The 19,278-nt window shown below is 41.6% G+C and overlaps 1 protein-coding gene, 1 long non-coding RNA gene and 3 other non-coding genes across 8 annotated transcripts; all 5 read right to left on the reverse strand.

Annotated features, from left to right (window-relative positions):
• Positions 1-2,971: 2,971 nt before the first annotated feature.
• Positions 2,972-12,505, reverse strand: rbm43 (RNA binding motif protein 43). Of its 4 annotated transcripts, none has more exons than XM_015357318.2 (4): positions 12,226-12,505; positions 10,545-10,735; positions 6,502-6,581; positions 2,972-5,614 (listed from the first exon to the last, which is right to left on the reverse strand). In XM_015357318.2, the coding sequence occupies exons 2-4, from the start codon at positions 10,726-10,728 to the stop codon at positions 4,112-4,114; spliced, it is 1,767 nt and encodes a 588-aa protein (XP_015212804.2). In that variant the 5' UTR covers positions 10,729-10,735; positions 12,226-12,505; the 3' UTR covers positions 2,972-4,111. The 4 variants fall into 4 exon arrangements, with proteins under 4 accessions (XP_015212804.2, XP_015212803.2, XP_069051091.1 ...); XM_015357317.2 differs by having other exon boundaries at positions 12,066-12,504; XM_069194990.1 differs by lacking the exon at positions 12,226-12,505 and adding an exon at positions 8,874-9,070 and having other exon boundaries at positions 10,545-10,621.
• Positions 12,506-13,666: 1,161 nt separating this feature from the next.
• Positions 13,667-17,134, reverse strand: LOC107078606 (uncharacterized). The gene is made up of 5 exons (XR_011190699.1): positions 17,005-17,134; positions 16,201-16,248; positions 15,302-15,455; positions 14,380-14,582; positions 13,667-13,759 (listed from the first exon to the last, which is right to left on the reverse strand). It is a non-coding gene; the product is annotated as an uncharacterized lncRNA (long non-coding RNA).
• On the reverse strand, positions 14,160-14,292 carry LOC138241651 (small nucleolar RNA SNORA9). Its single transcript, XR_011190908.1, has one exon. It is a non-coding gene; the product is annotated as a small nucleolar RNA SNORA9 (small nucleolar RNA).
• LOC138241652 (small nucleolar RNA SNORA9) lies at positions 15,069-15,201 on the reverse strand. Its single transcript, XR_011190909.1, has one exon. It is a non-coding gene; the product is annotated as a small nucleolar RNA SNORA9 (small nucleolar RNA).
• Positions 15,779-15,911, reverse strand: LOC138241650 (small nucleolar RNA SNORA9). Its single transcript, XR_011190907.1, has one exon. It is a non-coding gene; the product is annotated as a small nucleolar RNA SNORA9 (small nucleolar RNA).
• Positions 17,135-19,278: the final 2,144 nt, after the last annotated feature.

Genomic DNA, 19,278 nt, shown 5'->3' on the forward strand with positions numbered 1-19,278 from the left:
AACTAATTGACTGAACCACTTATTCCACATCAGATAGCTTATCTCAAAAAGAATCTCAAAGTTAACAAAATTTCCACTATGTTGAAAGGTCTAAGAGAACTAAAAAATCTCTGTTCATCTCCGGATTAAAGGAACTACTGTATATGGAACAAGCAAACAGGCCTCTTGGAGTCCCAGTAGAGGCTCATCAGACTGACAGCATCCCCAAAGAGTGACTTTTTCTAATTTCCCACAAAACTTCAAGTGTTAGTGTTCTACTGGTGTGACTGTAAGAGGTTTGCAAGAATAGATACGAAATTGACATCAACAGTGAGATATTTAGCTACCATTTCTTATTAACACACACATACCACCAAGCTAATTATCACCCTTGCAAAACCACCCAGCTACCAGCTTTTCTGGTCCATACCAGCATATAAAACACCTCCCACCACACAGGTCTGAGGAAGGAGTGAGGGAGAAGCAACTACTTTATCTGCATACCCTGATCCACTGAACATCCTGTATGCTTGTTGTTTTATCTGCCAGACCTGCAAACAAACTAATCAACCTGAAATGAATTAATCAATCCTGAAAGATCAGTGTTCTGCTGTCCAACCATCATGTCGTGTCATAACTCACTCACTCTCCTACTTCTCTCCTCCCTCTTGAGCCTCTCTTCTTTCCCTGTCAAGAGATGGCTGCTCTTCCCCTCCTGTCTTCTTATCTCCCATTCCACCTCTAAGCTGTCATTCCTCTCCTGTGCTGTCACTCACTGTGCAGGCAATGCATTGGTGCCTGATTGCAGGTACTATATTGGGTCACTTCCTGTACACAGTCTGCGTAGCTGCGGTTAATGGTGACATCAGTGTTTCCTCTTTCAGCGTTTCCTATTCCATGACAGGGGAGCGGCAGAGCTGTCATTCTCCGCCTCTACTGTCACACAGCCCTGTTTCCAGACCGATCGTGGGCATCAGGGCAAAACGGACTGTAGCAGCACAGTGTACATGGTTCCATATTCTCTTAACCAAGACCATGGGTGGACCATGGCTCACGTCTTATCTTACAAGAGTAGCATAGTACCACGCATGGGCAACCTTGTAGCAATAACAGCAGTAATAATCTTTACATAGTGCTTTTCTGGATGCATTGTCTCAAGACACTTTACAAGAATGAAACAAAAGGGACAGCTATGTCCAAACTAATATAGGAAGTCAAAGAGAAATAAAGGCTAGTGTATAAAAGTGAGTTTCAAAACAGGATTTGAAAGTGCTGACTGAACTTGCAAGAATCCGATATGGGCTGGAAGATCAGGCTGTGAGTGGCAGAACACAGCATTGAAGCATTTTTTAAAGCAATAAATTAAATTTGTTCATGGGACTAGATGGATGAAATAACAAGTCATTTGACACTAAAAAGCTCCTACAAGTGAATAGATGTGTTTTAAAACAAGTTATAAATGCTGGCTCACACCTTAGGTTTCATCCTTTTATGTTAGTTAAACTGTATGGCTTTAATGAAACCATCTGTCCTCTAACAAAGTGTGATGGCACACTCCAGAGTTAGACTGGGTGTAAACTAGCACATCACAGACTCCACTGCCACAGTCTGTGAGCGGCAGACATGTCTGTCATGTGATCAAGCGTGAAGTGATCGAAGAGCAGAAAAACGTCCAGCATTTCAAATCATTGAAATCTGTCACTGATTTTGTATGTTCTAGTAATCTTAAAGTCCTAAACTTATCAAACACCTAAGAAGACTAAGAAGAAGCTCTTAAGGTAAGGCTTCCCTGAGTAGTCAGTTTTGTATATACGAGCAGAAATACTAATCAAACTAAACACCTGAGGAGTACGCCCACTCCCTCTTGTGCCTAAATAGTGTTATTACACCTCGGTTGGCCAGCAGCCTTTGGCTTTACTTATTCATGCTCTACACCTGCACCTTCCCTTTCAGTCATACAGCACAGCATAAAACTCCAACAAGCATCCAAGAGTTCAACATCAAAAACGGTTCTGGCACATAACTTACTGTAGGCATATAATCTCTATAAAGTATTTTACTGCATGGCATTGTGCTAAAAGAATTCTCTACATAGCTCATTATAGCTGTATCATGTATTGCAGGTCGATGTGTAAAAGAGCCCTTTACACGGATAAAATGCTTGATTAATTTTAACGCAAATCGCAGAACTCTTTTGACTGTGCTAATCACCAGACGCAAGCAATGTAGAAATACATCTTGATGGCACTCATTTTTTCAGCTTTAGTATTAAAATGTGTTTAACCTTTCACCCAGCACAGAAATGCCAAACGCAAAGGAAAACATGAAAATGCAAAATGGAAGTTTTTCATGGTAGAAATGGGGTTGGTAAGAAGGCAGCAAGGACAAGAAGGTGACAGTAAGTGAATTTTTAATAGCTCTTCTTACATTTGTGCAGTTCTGTAAAAAAGCTGGCAGACATGCTGGATTTTCAGACATGATCACTGTTGTTAACAGTAAAACGAATGTGTATGGGACTCACATTTTTCAATGCACAATGTGAGTTGCCCGTTTTGAGGTACTCCTTAGGCACAAGGTGATTGTTTTGTCTCAGCTGTGGTCTTGTTATGTGTTCTTGCCAATCACAAATAATGGAGATACTGGGGGAAAGTTTGCTTGCTTTTTTGCTTGTGTCCTTTAAAGATTCTACATTTTAATGTAATATTTTAATGTTTGTGATTACTGAAACAATTATTTGTATTTGTATCATTTTAGTTACTGTGAACACAAATGGCTACAGTCAACATGATCTGACACCTTTCCTGCCATTTTAGAGTCACTGAAAACACATCATGGACTATTTCAGTTTCTTTTTTCTTTTGTGGTATGCATGTTAAGTGTTGTTTTCTTTTTGTTTTGTTTCAGTTTGCATTTCGCACTTCAAAGCCCCTAAATTCTGAAGATTTCGGTACATATACTGAAAGGCTTTGAAACACACAAAAGGAGTAAACACTTAATTTCAATGAAGACTTTACTTCGTAATCTTAACATCAAAACATACAGCTCCATTGGTATAACATATGTAAAATATAATTATTTTCAAATGCGTAGAACAATGAGGCTGGATTATGCAATCCTTTTCCTTTAAAATGCCACAGATACTACAGCTAGCAGCTTCTAAACATGGTGCTGGAAACTTTAATTTACCTTAATCAACACCTTCACAAGACATGGTACAGTCTTCTTTCTATACACTCACTGAATAAAATATTAAGGCAAATGAGCAGCCTGAGTACAATCCATAGTCATCTTCAGGACAAGAGACAGACTTCCATCAGCATCTGATTAAGCCCTGAACCTTAATCCTGTTGAAAATTATGGGTTGAGCAGGTCAGTCCCACACATCATTATTTTACTGAATACCGAACACTCCCAATCATTTCTGAAAGCTGCCTGAAGTGTCTTAAAGTCTTGTGGAATTCAAGAAAACTGTTCATATTTTTTAACAACTTGCTGAGGCTCAGCATGTTAATTGGTAGGGATACCAAATATTTTAGCACATGAGTGTATTATACAAACGATTCTGTTGGTCATGAGTGAGTCATCACAATAGTAGGAAATGACAATATTTACAATAAGTTGTATCAAGGACAGTTCACAGCTATTTTTAATTGTGTTCAGTTGTGTTCAAGAGAGTGAGGTGCTGGTCAGCCTTGGCACACAAATCCTTGGGCTTTTAATGGTTTTGTAAAGTGATGTAGGAACATCACAGAGAGAGAACATGCCCTGAAAATGTTGCTATTTAAAGAAGGAACAGTACTGAGATTCAGTTCTTTTAATTCTTGTGAGAAAAGGGTATTTATTGGCCAGGCTTTTTGCCTGCTGTACCCCATTCTGAAATGTCATACTCTCACTCTCGCTGACTTGTTAGGCATGCACAAGCAATTTTCTCTACAGTCCACATGTTTCACAATGCAGCTGAAGCACTGAAATTGGGCTGTCATAATTTTGAGAAGTTAAAAACACAGCCTAGACTCTTATTTTCATACCATTAGCAAGTTTTAACTCTCAATTCCTTAGGTAATACATACTTGTACACATTAGTTTTGCTCAGGCACAGCTGTAAAAGAACATACACATCCACAGACTTTGGTCATTTATGCTTCATCACTTTTTGTTTTTGTTTTGACAAATCACCCAGTGATTTTAGTATTGTTGGTGTTTTTCTACTTTGTCTCTCAGTCCTCTGCATTGTTACAGGGTCCAGCCCTACATGTTTCTGTATACCAGACTGCATGTTTCTTAGGCTGCTCTCACCCTGTACTGGTCTTTCTATCAAATGCTTATTACGGGTCTCAGAGTGGCTTCTCCTTCTTGGGACCTCTCTCTCTGCACAAGGCATTAATGCAGCCATCTCCTGCATCTGCTTCCCAGGTCCCACGTCCTCTTTCTGGTACTTACTGGGAGAATACCCCTGAGCTCTGGGAGATCCCTGTTCAGGTACCCGGACTCCTGTCCTACTGGGCGTGCGAGGCAGAGAGGAGCTCCGTGTGACAGTCCTGCCGGGTCGCACCCCCCTCCCCTCGCGACCCACACCTGGCAAACTGAGCTCCTCTCCCAGCAACCTCAGCTTCATCTCGTAGCTCCCTCTGGAGGAGCCCACCAGATAGATGGTGTCCCCCCGTTGCTTGACAAGCACAGAGTAGACTTCTGCCAGCACTGGAATACTCTTAGCGATTGCAGCCCGCTGATCATGGTCACATGAGGACAGGTGTACCTCCTGCGTGCGCAGAGATTGGCCGACCAGAGACAGGAAGCTGGACAGCTCATCACAGGCACTCTTCAAGGTGCTCTGAAGAGTTCTCTGTGTGCCCCTCTCAGCCTCATAAAAAGCAGGGAGCAGCGTTACAGTGCTCAATTCAGAGCCTTCTCCTTGCACATTCATTCTTAAAGAATGTTTCTTCAAGATCTCTTGCACATCCACACTCTTGAATCTTTGGGCATAGCGGATTACGTGTGTGTCAATGACGAAGGATGTCTGAGGGTGGGCACTGGAACGAGGGGAGTGACTCTGGGAAGAAGAGGCGCTGAAGGAGAGGTCAGCCCTGTGCCTTGGGGTGCTGGCATCACTGCGGAAAGACTCTAACCACTCATGGGATGAGTCCCCAGACCTGCTAGGGGAGGGGTAAGTGAAAGAGGAAGATTCAAAGGAGCCAGACAACACTGCAGTGGCAGCAGGACTACGCAGAGACTCACGGCTGGGCATTGTGCTTCCAGTAAATGGAGGGCTTCTACTGTGATGAGTCCCACCTATGTCCACAGCTCCATTTTGCTTTAAAAGCATGGTGGATTCCTGAGAAACCTTGGTTTTGGACCCAGCAGCGTACCCATTGATGTGGAGCGTTCCTAAATACTCCTGCTCTTTCAGGGGGTAGTGATGATGAGGGGGGCCACGCACACGGGCAGGGGGTGCAGTGAGCAGCAGTTCTTGCAGCTGAGTCCGTAACACACTCAGGCCTAGGAAGGTCCCTTGCAGGTGCAGTTGCCCAGGGCTGCCATGTGTCACTCTGAATCGATGTCGCTGAAGCAACTCCCATACAGAACTTTGGTCTGGAAACATCTGGAGATCTAGATTTGTCTCTGCTGGAATGTCAATCTGTACATAATAGGAAACAGAAGTACAGCTTAGTGTTATGTATTGGTAAACTAGTGCATTTTGAAATAAGAATAGAAGACAATTTTTCATGCAATGTGTCAAAGAAGTGTTTAATCTGATACACTGGCTTCTTTCAATTAAGGGCCAGAGGCGATTATTAGATTAGACCAATTAGCTTCTAACTCCCACATGGCCTCCTCCTGTTTGTAACTTTATGTTTTAACAATTTACATCCTTCAGTTTCTCAAAGTGTCCATGAACTTAGCCACTTTTTCACTCTCTTTACTCTTTCTGACCCGTTTCTTCCTTTACTGTTCTCATCACTGCCACCATGTGTTGAATTCAGTATGTTGGAAGCAATTATTTTTAGTTTTCCGTTGAGGATATAAATATCAAATATCAAAATAAGCTATCCTGAACAGGAGGCAAACACTCCACACCACAGATAAAGAGGAAAATTTCCAATAGAAGGTGTGTAATCCATATTTTAATAGATGTCCCAGTCGCACAGAAGAAAACAGCCACCCACTGAAAATCTGGAAAATCTTGGCTGTCTAAAAATTGGAAAACCAGCAGACTAAAGCCCTGAAAAAAATGTAATGTTGGATATAACTCAGTAAAGAAAGCTGTGATGGAATGAAAATTCCATAAATATAACTATATGTCTGTTGAGAACTGAAAACGTTCAGCACTGTTTTACAGAACAGGTCATTCTTAGTTGACCATTTAGACAAAAGTACTGAACCAATAGAAACACCCCCATAATACTGATGCCCTTCAGGACAGACTTGTTTCTGCACAACCCACTGAAAGCCCAGAGATCCAGTGTTGGTGCTCTACAACTCTGTGGAGAACAGGATTGTGACCTCCTGGTTGGCAGAGCTCACCTCTAGTTTCTTGAGCTCCAAGGGGAACCTCTGTCCCTCCAGCTCCAGGACATGGTCCCGCTGTAAAACACGATCAGCCACTAAGAAGGAGAAACAGAAAGAAAAGGATCGTTCCAGCTAGTGCAGAGGCAATGTCACAGGAATCAGATGTCCCTTGAGTCCTTACTCTTAAGAAGTCATCACTTAATACATCTTTATTACTGTACAAAGTCACCTTTCATGAAGAGAATTTGAAGCTCTTCACAAATTCATCAGGGATTGGACTTCAAACCAGGACATTACGGGCTCAAATTCAGAGTGTTTCCCTTGAGTAAGGTACTTTGCTCAATTTGCAGACAGAAATTTCTTGTCATATAAATGGATATTCACCAGACTTTTCAGAAAATGGGAATTTATGTACAGTATTCACTTTAAAATGTAACTTTTATTTACAATTCATTACATATCTTATCTGTATTATACCATTATACAAATTATACTGTTTTAATCCATTATTTAATCAATTGAGAACAAAGTTCACTTCAGTATGTGCTTTTTAAATCTATATCCCATTCACAATTTCACAAGGCAAGATCAACTCCATTCCAATTAGCCCCATTTAAGTGTATTTATGTATTCATGTCCCCACTCCACATTGTATTGGAGATAATTTTGTTGACATCAGCAATAAAAATATTAATATTAATAATTAATTCTTGCACTTTTCTTTCCATTCACATGCTGACATGCAGCAGCTACAGGTAACTGCCAAAATAAAGGAAACACCAACATAGTGTCTTACAAGGGACTTGGGGCCCTTCTGGAGTTTGACCAGAACAGCTTTAGTTCACCTTGGTATAGATTCTACAAGTGTCTGGAACTCTACTGGAGAGATGCAACACCATTCTTCCATTAGAAATTCCATAATTTGGTGTTTCGTTGATGGTGGTGAAAAACAATGACTCAGGGCTGCTCCAGAACCTCTCATAAGTGTTCAATTTGAGTCGAAATATGATGGCTCAGTGACCACTCATGCCCTGTGCATAGGGGAACCGTCATACTGGAAGATTCCACTCCCATCAGGACAGAAATGCTTCACCATGATCATTCAGAATGGCTTTGTATTTCCTGGCATTTACCTTGGCCTCTAAGGGATTGAATGGGCCTAAACCACGCTAGGAAATTGCACCCTTCACCTTCGGAAACAAGCATTAGAGCCTGTAGGCTTCTCTTTGCATGCTCCACACGTCCTCATCCACTTGTTGAGAACAGGGTCTGACCATATGACTTCCTTCTGACTCAGCTCACAACTGCCTGTGTTCTCTGCACCACTTTATTCACAAAAGTGATTTTTTAGGCACAATAAGGTGTTTATGCACTGCAATCTGACCATAGTATTCCAAGACTGTGAAGTTTGACAGACTGTACTTGATGAGACTGCCTGCTCACACCTTAGATTGACATGTGCAGTCAACCGATTCAGAGAGGCTCATCTGTTTTGTGTTGTACCTCAAACTAACGGACATCACAGTCGAGGAGTATGCTCTTTCTTCCAGTTGCCCCTAGATGATGATGTGTTTCCCTAAGACGTCCCTCCCAACATCACCTCAGCTATTGTTCCTTGTGAACCATCAGCAAGTGGAGCAGTCTTCTTAATAGAAGCTCCTGCCAAACATACCTCGGCAATCACCCCTCTCAAAGTCACTGAGATCTTTTCTTCTAGCCAATGCAGCCAAAATAATGGGCAACTGATCCTAAGCATGACGGGATGTTAAGTGCATAATTAACTCAGGAACAACACCAGTATGGAAACACCTTCCTTCAATATACTTTGTTTCCCCCATTTACTCAAGTGTTTCCTATATTCCAGCAGTTACCTGTACTATGAGCCAACAGTCTAACTACACAACAACAGTAAAGAAGGAAATTTTAGGGAGATCAGATTTTGAGCAGCTGGAACACTTTATCTGAAACCCTGAGGTTAATACCCCTCCTCATACAAACAGTGGCTTAGGGTCTATAAAGCCAAAGTAATCAGGACATTGATTTAACATCTCATCTGAAGTACAGCCCTACCTACAGCACAAATGTCACCTAGTAGGTTAAGCAAGCACTGGTTTCACATTTATGGTCAAAAAGGAAGATTACCACCTACAGGTCCCAAAACACTACCCTGACCAGGCCCAGCATAACTGAGCATCAGGATCAGGCTACAGAGGTGGTAATGCTGCTTGCAACATACGACCATATTCCGTTTATGGCTAACCAGGGCAGCACGATGGTGCAGTGGTTAGCGTGGCTCTCTTTCAGCGCTGGGGCCCTGGGTTCAACTCTTGACCTGGGGTGCTATCTATGTGAAGTTTATATGTTCTCCGAGTGTTCACATGGCTTACTTTTGGGTGCTCCAATTTCCTCCCACAGTCCAAAAAATATACTGGTAGTTTAATTAGCTTCTGAGAAAACTGGCCCTGGTGTGAGTGAGGGAATGACTGCATCTGTCTGCCCTGCAATGGACTGGTGTCCCATCCAGGGTGTACCCCACCTTGCATCCATTGGTCACTGACCAAATGCTGCTTCCATATACTCAATACTGTTTAAAGAGAAAAAAGAGTTTAAAGAGAAGGTAATCAGTGACCACTCCAACCCACCTTCTTCCCTGTTTGAGCTCCTTCCCTTGAGAAGATTAAGATGTGTCAAATACAGAACAGAGACATTCTACAAGAGCACCTGCCCCAAGGCTATTCGGCCTCTTAATTCAACACTGCTATAAAAGTATTTATTAAACTATTTATTGGTAAATCTGTGGCTTGTAATGCAGCCTTATATTGGTTTTTGTATACAATACAATATATGTGTTATTTATGATTGTATGCATCTTTTTTGCATCTCTTATTTTGAGCAAGCACAAAAAATTATTAACAGCCCAAAGGGCTGGCTTGGCAATAAAGTTGACTTTGATTTTAGATTAAAACCATTAATCATCACAATAGATTCACATGACTAAGGGAGACCTTAAGCAAAGGATAAAGTAATAAGTTTGTTCCTGGAAAGTCTACAATACTATTGGATTCAGCATGCCAAAACATAAATCTGCTCAATTAAAGGGTCTTAAAAATGTTGCACTTGGTTGGAGTCATAGGAAGCTTAATAATAATATTAATAATACTAATAATAAACTTTATTTTATATACCGCCTTTAAAGGTGGCTTCTCAAAGCGCTTTACAGGATGAAAATAACAATAAATTAGAAGAATACAACAATAAATAAGAAGAATACACAAGATAAGACACAATTACAATATATAGATGAGACCATGGATGGTGATACTAAGAAGAGCAGAGGGGTGAAGAATGGAACCAGTTAAATAAAGGCTTTTCTGAAGAAGAGGGTTCTGAGTCTGGATTTGAAAGAGTTTAGAGAAGGTGACTCTCTGATATCCTTGGGCAGAGAGTTCCAGAGCTTGGGGGCAGAACAGGAGAAGGCCCTGTCACCCATACAGTGTAGACGGGGTTGGGGGACAGTAAGGAGAGCAGAATTGGAAGAGCGGAGGTTGCGAGGTGGGGAGTAGGGCAACAATAGTTCCATCAGGTACTGAGGTGCCAAGCCATGCAGAGCCTTATAGGTGAGCATGAGGATTTTAAAGTCTACACAGAATTTGACCAGAAGCCAGTGCAAGGACTCCAGGATAGGATTAATGTGAGCACTTGCACTAGACCTGGTCAGGATTCTAGCTGCTGAATTTTGGACATTCTGCATTTTGTTCAGAGTAGATTTAGATACCCCGGCGAGTAGAGCATTACAGTAGTCAATTTGAGAGAATACAAATGTGTTGATCAGCTTTTCAGCCATAGTTAATGATAGCATAGGGCGTAGTCTAGCGATATTTCTAAGGTGAAAAAAATATGTTTTGACAGTATGCTGCACATGTGGGTCGAATGTTAAGCCAGAATCTAATATAACCCTTAATGGAAAAGAACAGAAATAAGGAGCATTGAAGAATCTGCACTGTGTACAAAATAGCTCTTCAGTGAAGTTTGATCATTGTCGTAAAGACAAAATGTACCTTCCAGGAGTTCAAAAGTCACCAGTGCCTGTCCTGGGGTGCTCATAGGGAACTTTACTCCCAGCACTTCTCCTCCCCCATTCCTTGGCCGCAGGAAGTGAATCATCAACTTATCAGTCATGCGGTCAGCAGGGAGGATGCTGGGAACCTTGAAGACCTGGATGGTCGTGAACTCTGAAGCCATGGACTGCCTACACAGAAAGCATAGTTATTTAAACACTGCCCCCTAGTGACAAAGTTCAAGATGTTTGGCAGGACAGCAGTGCACAAATTTTGTTAAAGCACTGATACCTGTTCATGCACAATGGAACAGTCAAGCAATAGTTATAATGTGTTGCCAAGTACAGCTCAGAGATATTAAATGAAGCCTAAAGACAGAACATGGTGCTATAGTATAGTATAGGTATAGTCTCACAACAAAACAACTCCAAGACAGTAAGATCCAATCCTTCACCCTCTCCCTGCAGCACCACAACCCTCATCCGTCAAACTTTCCTGACCTGACCACATGAACCCCTCAAAACTTACTCCAGAGTCAAAACACTGACTCTAGTGACCACGCTGGGGGCTTTCTTTAGGGGCATGCAGCAGAACATACGTAGCATACTGTCTGGGGCACACATCTTAACATTTTACTAGTAGATATGAATGCTCACAGGATGACTCTCAAATTTACCAAGTTTTCTTATTAGAATATGAAATCCATGTTTAACTCGAAAACTTACAAAAAGCAATTTCCTTTCAGATTGTACAATCAGAGCGGAAGACGCGCTCTCTTGCACAGTTTCTCTAGGAGTCGGTCTGACTCATACGAGTCTGTGCTTAAACAAGCAAGTTCCTCACAAAACTTTACAACCTCCGAAACACAATGGAATCAGAATTTTTACAATAGCTGTTTTCTTTTCTCATTTAAACCTTTCTCATTCGTTGCCTACTACTAACGATTTAAATGCCATTATTCCAAATTATTCCATATTTTAATATAGCGCCCTTCACTCCAAGATTGCAGTTGGCGTATTTACATAATTTAAATACTTGACTTGAAGAAAAATCGGAAACAATCCCCACTCAAATTACGGTATGCACAAAAGCACGTTTAAAAAATGTGAATTGTCAATGCAATTTTACAAAGGTAAATAACGAACTAAGTCACCAAATTCCGACCCCTCTAGGCCGGCCACTAGGTCATACAAGCGTTGTTAAAATTATATTAGTTATACTATATACTAATAAGAACAGAATTATATACTAATATTAATTATGTATTTAAGCAAATGTACAGAATTCACAAAAGGGCAGCGCAGTGCTCCGCTGTAACTGAGAGAGACTCGTGGTTTGTTTCCCAACAGGAAACAAGTCACCGAGAACTCGCTCGGCAGATCTTACAGCTAAAAAACAGAGCCCAAATAAAAAATAAAAACTTAAAAAAGCACGAAACATTGGCACACAATCTGTTATACTGAATGTACATAAGAACAGGTTTAAACTAGAGAAGAATGAAAATGAAGAAAATATACATACTCAACGATTACACGGGAACAACAAAACCTCAGAGTCAATGCGGATGCGTTACTTTTAGTCTGTTACTTTTAGTTTCTATTCTCCACAATACCGTGGCGCCTTTAGTACAATTCATGTACATTTTAAAGAGAGATCTCGCTGATTTCCACGCACAACATACTTCTGAACTCCATTTGTTTGTCAAAACCTATTGCCCCTTCGCCGCTCACGCAGAAGCGAAAGTAAAAACGATTTCAACGCCCGTCATCAGCGAGCTTTCACTTAGCTCCAAGGACCCGTACTGAGCAACGAAATAGTTTTCATTTAGCCTTCGAGACGAACAGCTCCCCGCCCGTGCAGTTGTTTTTCTAAGAACTCTACAGACAACATATAGTCTACAACTACAATTGGTCCTGCCATACAAATCACTACACAATGTACAAGCCACTCCGCTCAAGAATTTATATTAACCCAAAATGCAGTTTTCAATGCACCTCTAGTATTAAATCGTACTCCAGCACAGGACCATAAACGCTGCTAACCAGATGATATCGTAGTTTCCTTCGATACAAGCTACATTAAGAAAGTCCCAACACTGGAGATAACGGCATGGTTTTAAATATTAGCAACTCCTGTACTCTCCATGAATCCTATAATCTGCTCAATCAAGGCAACTCTGGTCTTTTGGGGGTATATAGATTTTAGTCCCAATCTTCAATACTTAAATTGACTTAACACAAAAGAAAGCAGAAAGCAGCCCAGATTAAGAACCCCCAAGGAAAGGGCTGGAGATATCCAATAACCTTAATTGTTCTGAATAACCACAGAATCAGCCTGGTTTCAGACAGATTACTGCTCATTACTTAACCACTTAATTTCCACCTCACAGCCCAGATCCTTTTTCATTGTTGAACCAACGCCCATAAGGACATTGAATACTTCACCTTACAAATACACACTGTACTTGTTCTTCAAACACAAGGTTTTAAAGAATTTAAACCAGTGTACCTTAAATAGTGTACCTAAGTGTATTTAAAAAAATGAACACGTGGATTCCTCTCTTCCTCAGTTGCTCACCTGACAGACACAGCATGTTGTGCATAACTAAAAGTTACAGAGGAGACCAAAGGTGGAATAAGGTGCATGTGACGGTGTACCCCACGGATTAGTGTTCCTAAAAGCAGGAAAACGGAGGAACCCCTATAATTCCAGACTCAACTGCAGTGCGATTTCCAGCTGTTCTTTGTGGCATATTTTCCCAATTTATCTCCATATTACAGTTTATCCACACTAAGCAGAAACCCATTAAAATCTGCAATCGGTAAATTTCCTCAAATTATGTACCTCCAAGGCACAGGATTGACCCTTGTCAGAGTCCCCCAACATTTCAGCAGTTTTCCTTGAGGCTTAATAGAATAATTTTGAAAACTCATTAACCAGTTTTACCTGCCTTTTAATTTGTCCATTTTCTTAAGATGTGTTTGACAGGATCCTGTTTTTATTGCATGGTAAAAACACTAAACTAGAAATCCATGTTTTGAACCTTACTGTTAATTTAAAATGCTTCTCAGTAAGCCCATGGACCCAGCAAACACACATTGCAAGACGAACAAACACCAAAACACTTGTTAGCATTGCCTTTATTCAAACATTACAACAGTGCATCAACGAGAAGCTCTGCTCTCCCTGCCAGCCCACTCCAGAGATGCTGCCACCTACAGGAGAAAAAGAAAAGGTCTGGTCAGTGTCCCGTTCTCACAGGGGACTTGCCCCCAAGATCTGAACCACCACCCACAGGGTAAACACTCAAATCTGCGGAAATATCCCCTCAACCAAGTGGATGAGCGAAAGAAAAAACAGGAAAAGCTACTTAACTTCATTAGCCATAGAAAAAGCTTTAAATGGATGTTTTTCCTTACAGTTGGTAGCAAATATGACAAAAATCCAGTAACCTGCTAAACTCACCATATTCTATTAGTTATATACACTGCAAGGCCCGAGTAAATTCACTAAAAAATACAAGATAATGAATATAACTCCAAGTAAAACCTTCACATTGACAGAACCTTGCCCACACCAGGAAAGCTAGTGCTGGCTTGCAGATTGGATCACAATGATTGTGTGAGGTTTCTATAACCTTGTCATGATGAAGACACACCAAGGCCTCAAACCACCCCAGGTCTCTTTAGCAGATGCTATAGGAAAGGACAAGGCCACCACAGGCCAGGCCTCGCTGAACAACCTGCACAACAAGACAGCACGCAGGCATGCAAAAACACCTGTAGCACCCTGAGCAGGCAGTATCGCCTCATTGTTCTCACCCATTTCTACCCACCTTTTCTTCAGTTGATCCAACCCTCTTCAGATCTAGCTCAAATCCAGCACATCCTCAGGGGCGTCTGCTCTCCCTAAAGAACCGTTTAATCTTCTAGAATTGCTGTTGTCTCCGTACAAGCAGCTTCTGTTGTACATCAGACCCCTGAAGGCTGAATCCCACTCAGGTGTTTTCAGTCTGGCTTCATGGGGTCAGCGGAGCCTCTACAGGGAGCAAAAACAGAACATCACACAGTGCAAATAATAATAATAATATTATTTCCTTACACTTATTTAGCTCTTTTCTGGACACTCCACTCAAGGGCTTTACAGGTAATGAGGACTCCCCTCCTCCACCACCATTGTGCAGCCCCACCTGGATGATGCACATTGGTGCATCAATAACCAAGCCACTAACTCCTTAACTGCCCACACAAGCATGTATAGCCAACACACAAAGATCAGCAGTACAGTTCCAGCTCAAGATTTCTTAGAAAACTGCCACATGACACAGAAACAACCTGCTATGGGGATATTTCAGAAATGCGTATCTGAGCAAATGGAAAAGGGTACTGTATATCAATTTCAAGGACTGAGTAAATTCACTGAATACATGATCATACATAGAACCTCGAGTAACTGCTCCTTTTCATAGGCAGAACCTTGCCCATGCTGGGAGAGCTAGTGTTGGCTTGCAGATTGGATCACAATGATTGTGTGAGGTTTCTATAACCTTGTCATGATGAAGACACACCAAGGCCTCAAACCACCCCAGGTCTCTTTAGCAGATGCTATAGGAAAGGACAAGGCCACCACAGGCCAGGCCTCGCTGAACAACCTGCACAACAAGACAGCACAATGAGGGAGCACGCAGGCATGCAAAAACACCTATAGCACCCTGAACAGGCAGTATCGTCTCATTGTTCTCACCCGTTTCTACCCACCTTTTCTTCAAGTGATCCCACCCTCTTCAAATCTAGCTCAAATCCAGCACATCCTCAGGGGCGTCTGCTGTCCCTTAAGAACCTTTTTATCTTCTAGAAAGGCTGGATCCCTCTCAGGTGTTTTCAGGCTGGCTTCATGGGGTCAGAGGAGCCTCTACAGGGAAAAACAGAACATCACACAGTGCAAATAACTGAGCCACTAACTCCTTAACTGCCCACACAAGCATGTACTGCTAACACAACAAGATCTGCACTAGTTCACAATTTCTTGGAAAACTGCCATGTGACATTCCTGTCACAGCCCTGTTACGGGATCATTTTAGAAACATATCTGAGCAAACAGAAACGAAAACTGATCCTAAGGTAGTTACTCACCTGTGGCATCCACTCAGAGATCTGTAAAAGCTTGTTCTACAAACCAGTCCCCTCCATTTTGAGGGAGGCTTCCAGCAGTCATACTTGTGTGACGACAGCAGTGACTGTCTGAGGTTTCTATAACCTTACTGTGAATTGAACACATCAAGGCCTCAAACCACCCCAGCTTTCTATAGCAGGCACTACAGGAAAGGACAGGGCCACCTCAGACCACACCTTGCTGACTAGCCTGCACAACATGGGGACCACACACATTTCTACACAGCTCCTCTGAAATACAAATCGACCATCTAGGGAGCCATACAGACCAGCACATCTGGATCCAACACACAGGAAAAAACAACAGAAATAAGGCACCACCAATAACTTTTTAAGATGGTATTCAATTGGAAATTACATTCTATAAAACATTCACAGATGGTCACCATCTAGCATGTCCTTTAAATAAAGGAATTTTTAGCAAAGCATAGAAAATTAAAGAGCAGCTAGTCAATGGTGCATGCGTTACAGATGCCTTTACTCACCTGCAGAAGACGTCGTTTTCCATCTCTCAGTTCCATGTCAGGTGCTCTCTAGAAAAGGCAAATACAACGTTCAACTGTTTGCTAGACACTACAATTTCTTGTCTGTAGTGTTACACGTCAGAGAAAGATGTACATTTCTGTTCTGTGATTTAACGTATAAACCTTTTCGCTTGCTCAACTAAAACGGCAGAAAAGTGGCACACACATAGGACAACAGTTCAGGACCACTGAAAATCAGTATGAACAGCAGAAGTTGTAGTCCCAAATATAATGAATGCAGACACGAGATAAAACAGATTTTAAAGTCTCTCACTGGATACAGAAGGAAATATTTTTTTCTCTCCATGTGAACAAAACGGATACGAGTCTCCAACTCTGTAAGCGATCAGACGGCTGATGTGTGAACGTCGTGTAACACAGCCATAATTATTTTAACCACTGAACATCTAACAGTACAAACCTGCAAATCAATTTTTATTACACAGTCTTATACTAGAAAGCTACAGTATATAGAAAGAAAACAACTCATGGAAACAATACTACAATCTATAGGAGATCTCCAGAAGGGGCAGCACTCAACGCAAACTTAACACGTGGGACACAATGGGAGTAAAGAAAGGTGACTAAAGACGAAATATAACTTTGTACTTAGACTAATATTAGTATTCAAAACGTGTTTAACAAAATAACCATAGTTCTCTCAACAAAAGGACGCAAGAGCGGCAAAATACAAAGTCTCCCTCCCATCGAGAAACGTGTTTTCTACACTTATTTATCATAAAATAAACTATTTGTTCGTCTTACCGCTTATAGGACTTGTGCCGAACCTCCACAGTAACAAGCCTTTTCGGTGCTTTAGGATGGCCACAGATTATACCCACTGCTCCCCGACACGTCATTCTCTTCCCTCTTCACTGTGTTAAAGGAAGAACAAAATGCATGCCTGCAACTTTTAAGATGGTTGACGCATGCCCAAACGCGTCAGTGAAGCCAACAGGCCAAGAATCGCCAGTGATACTTTGGGGGCAAGTTTGTTTGGGTAGGTTTTTTTCAAATGCGCTAGCTAGCGGTGGGAAGTTACAAATGGACTGCAAATAGCACACTTCAAGGAAAAATGTCATGTTCGGTGGCTGATTCTCTCCCAGCTCTGGTTTTCGAGTGTAAAAGTCTGGAATCAAGAAAGTAATGTATGAATATAGTTCAGAAATATATGCAGGTCATTTTTTCATTTCTCATCAAAAATAAACCGACAAACAGCAAGAAGTAAATGATCATATAAATATGCGTGTTTCGTGTGTTGTATGCAAGTGTGTGGATACCGCATTTCAAGCCATATTTGGTATGCTTATGAAAACCAGCTCAATCTACAGGTAATTTATTTTAGCCAACCAAACCAAACTTGCATGCTTTGAGAGGCTCAGAGAAAACCTACGCAATATTCAAACTTCATACAGAAGACTCCCCAGAACTAAACCGAACAAGTTTGAGGGTTAACACCTAATAAGGTCTCATGACACTGAACTGGAGATAACTAACCTACAACCTTTACTTAGGAGCAAGAATACACACTGTACAGTAGACAGCTGTGTGAATTATACAGTTTTTATTGTTGTTCTGATCATCTTTAGCCCCATAATAGGGAGAGAAAAATTACGTGAAAATCACTCCAGAGATTTTCTGACTCGTGTGATGCTTAGGACAGTGCAGATTATTCTGTAAATAATCTTGAGGATAGGGAGAACGAGATATAGACAGTGATCAGAGATAGAGAGTGGGTGACAAGTGATGGACACACATGCCTAGATAATGAAACATTGATAAGACTCAAAGACTATGACAAGAATCAATGAGCCACGTCCCCCAAACATTCATTCACCACCCAACTACCTGACTATTTGCCACATTGGAGAAAGTAGGTGTGGTTTGAGATTAGAGGGAAGAAGTTTTTAACAAACGTTTAGAAAGTACCATGCTACAGCTAGAGTGTGCTCCTTCTCTGTCCTGTTCTTAGTTTCCCTGTGCTTTGTTTGTCCCTCCGGTGTGTCTTTGTGTGAGGTTATATATTTCTGGGTCACCCTTTCTTCCTCGCTCAGCATTGAGGGTACGGATGTTGTGAGACCCACCTATTACCAGGTCGCCCCATGTCCGTGTCCTGAGGGCACAGGTTTCTATATTGACATCGTCCGACCCCCTGAGCCTGGGATAACCCCCGTGTCAAGTCACTACTGCTCTCCTTGCCGTTCCACGGCTTGCCCTTCCGACATCCATGATCCATGATCCAGGAAGGATGGAAGCAATCAAGTTCTTCTTCACCTCTAATTCTCTACCTCATGATCCTCCATGGATGTTACTATAAACACCACAGTGAGCCCCTCTCTTTCCTGCATCCTTCCTCTACCCACCTCCACCTGTGCAGCTTGTCCCATGGTTCAATCCTACCTCTGCAGGGGACCCCAGCTTTCTCGTCCTACAGCCAGTTATCGACCCCCAGCCTAACCTCCTGATGCTTAATGTCTCAATACACATTGCCAAACACATTTTTATTTCTCAAATGAAACAAATGCTAAACACATTTTTATTGGATAAAACCTTTTGTGAAATGAGATTTGGAAAGCACATAAAAGACAACCCCAGGACTGCCTGACATAAAAGCTCACTGAAGTCTTCAACTAATCATGTTTCTTGAAATTAAATATTTTCACCTTTCACATTGTGCATCCATAGAGTTCCAAAGAAATCCTCACACACAGGCCTCGTTGTCTTTAGTATCTTCCTGGAGGTGTCACTTTGCCACTGAATATTGCCATTTCATTACAGCCTTACAAGCCCATACTATCCTTTATGTTTGAAATGATTGTACCAAACACAGAACTGAGTATTGAAAGATCACAGTGTATCAACCTTCACAATATGACCTGATTGTTTATTCTGGTAACTGCTGGGTCCTCAACCACCAGTCCATTCCAAGGATTAAGCCAACCTCCAAGGAAACTAGATTCCACTCATTTGTCTGTTTTTCATTCAGATGCCCAGACAACACAGCTGCCAGGAAAATGAAGACTCTGGGGAATTAAACTA

This window comes from Lepisosteus oculatus, chromosome 10 (genome assembly GCF_040954835.1).
Source record: "Lepisosteus oculatus isolate fLepOcu1 chromosome 10, fLepOcu1.hap2, whole genome shotgun sequence".
NCBI classification, from domain to species: domain Eukaryota; kingdom Metazoa; phylum Chordata; class Actinopteri; order Semionotiformes; family Lepisosteidae; genus Lepisosteus; species Lepisosteus oculatus.